Source organism: Nematolebias whitei, chromosome 17 (assembly GCF_014905685.2).
Source record: "Nematolebias whitei isolate Nwh7 chromosome 17, NemWhi1, whole genome shotgun sequence".
Taxonomy (NCBI): domain Eukaryota; kingdom Metazoa; phylum Chordata; class Actinopteri; order Cyprinodontiformes; family Rivulidae; genus Nematolebias; species Nematolebias whitei.
The window spans coordinates 41,968,027-41,969,725 of NC_056514.1; the positions used below are offsets into that span (position 1 = coordinate 41,968,027).

General features: G+C 46.4%; 1 protein-coding gene across 1 annotated transcript in view; it reads left to right on the top strand.

Annotated features, from left to right (window-relative positions):
- atad1b (ATPase family AAA domain containing 1b) overlaps nucleotides 1-1,699 on the top strand; it is a 10,714-nt gene that overhangs the window by 2,956 nt on the left and 6,059 nt on the right. The window contains exons 2-4 of the mRNA XM_037691311.1: nucleotides 887-1,103; nucleotides 1,177-1,275; nucleotides 1,363-1,483. Coding sequence (XP_037547239.1) covers nucleotides 930-1,103; nucleotides 1,177-1,275; nucleotides 1,363-1,483 — 394 coding nt within the window. The 5' untranslated portion in view covers nucleotides 887-929. The remainder of the gene's footprint in view (nucleotides 1-886; nucleotides 1,104-1,176; nucleotides 1,276-1,362; nucleotides 1,484-1,699) is intronic.

The window sequence follows — 1,699 nt, forward strand, 5'->3', positions numbered from 1 at the left end:
CGTCTCAAAGAGAGTCCTGCTCAAAGAGAGTCGTCTCAAAGAGAGTCTGCTCAAAGAGAGTCGTCTCAAAGAGAGCATCAAAGAGTTTGCAAAAACAGTCTGCTCAAAGAGAGCATAAAGAAGTGTCTTTTTATAATGTTATCAGAGGTGCTGCCTTGCAGAGGGCCTTGAGTTTATCTGGTGACAAGCTCCACTCTGTCCAGACAAAACATCTAACAAACACATGGTTCATGTACATTTGACATTATTTAGTGAAAAATGTGACCTTTCACATCTTCCATCAAACGCCGTTCAAAATCTGAGTGGTTTTAGTTATGCCATCTGTTGTTGGTCTGATCAAAACCACAAGCCTGACTTGGTCCAACAGTACCTGGTTCAGGTTCCGGTCTGGAGAGGTTCTGGTTCTCATCAAACTCAGTGGAAACAATTACCATTTTAAGTATTTTTAATTCAGTGCAAATATTTGATGATCTCTTAGTTTTTCTGTCAAACCAGAAATTCCTTTCATTCATTTTCTTTGAGCTGCTGCTCCAGGTAGGCTCACAGGGAGCTGGGGACACCTTGGACAGGACATCAGCCTAGCGCAGGGACACATGGAGACAAACGAGACAACCATTCACCCCCTCACCACACCAACAATGAACCTAACACCAACAAGAAACCCCGCGAGAACATGCAAACTCCAACCAGAAAGACCCCAGGCAGGAGGGGAACCTGTGACCCTCTGTGAGGCGAAAGCTCTAACCACTACACCACCCTCTCAGAATCTGAACATCTGTTTTTAATGCATTAAACAAAACAAACAAAAAAACATGATTGTCAGAAAAAATATAAATTATTTCAAACCTTAACTGACCCTAGAAATAGCATTACTTTGCATTTACAGGTGTGTGTGTGCGTGTGCACCTCATAAATCAGTGAGTGTGACAATGGTTCTGAAGGAGGTTCCTGCAGAGAACCTGGCCCGCCCCCTGGGCAGGAATGAGGTAATCGGGCTGCTGTTCCGCCTGACCATATTTGGAGCTGTCACCTACTTCACCATCAAGTGGATGGTGGACGCCATCGACCCCACCAGGAAGCAGAAGGTGGAGGCTCAGAAGCAGGTGAGAGGAGGGTTCCTTGGTGTTCTGCTTCTGCCGGTCCGGCCTCTGAGCCCGTCTGGTTTGTGTTGAACAGGCAGAGAAGTTGATGCGTCAGATCGGGGTAAAGAACGTCAAACTGTCTGAGTACGAGATGAGCATCGCAGCTCACCTTGTGGACCCGCTCAGTATGCAGGTGACTCCTCGTCTTCCTCACATACACAGCTGCTGCTGCTGCTGATGATGAAGAGCAATGTTTAACCTCTGATCTGGACGTGCTTAGATCACTTGGAGGGACATCGCCGGTCTGGACGAGGTGATCACGGAGCTGAAAGAGACGGTAATCCTTCCAGTCCAGAAGAGACACCTGTTCCAGAATTCCAGACTGCTGCAGCCTCCCAAAGGTCAGAGGTCACACTCACTGTTTACCTGTGGGCTCAGGTTCTTGGTGTCCTGCACAGTCACAATACTAATTAACTTCATGTCTCTCTTGTAAATGAGTCCCTGAGGCTCAATGGGACTAACCTGTAGAAGTAAAGGTTGAATGAATGTGACCAACATGTAACATGAAACAAACATGCAACATGTGACAAACATGTAACATGAAACAAACATGCAAC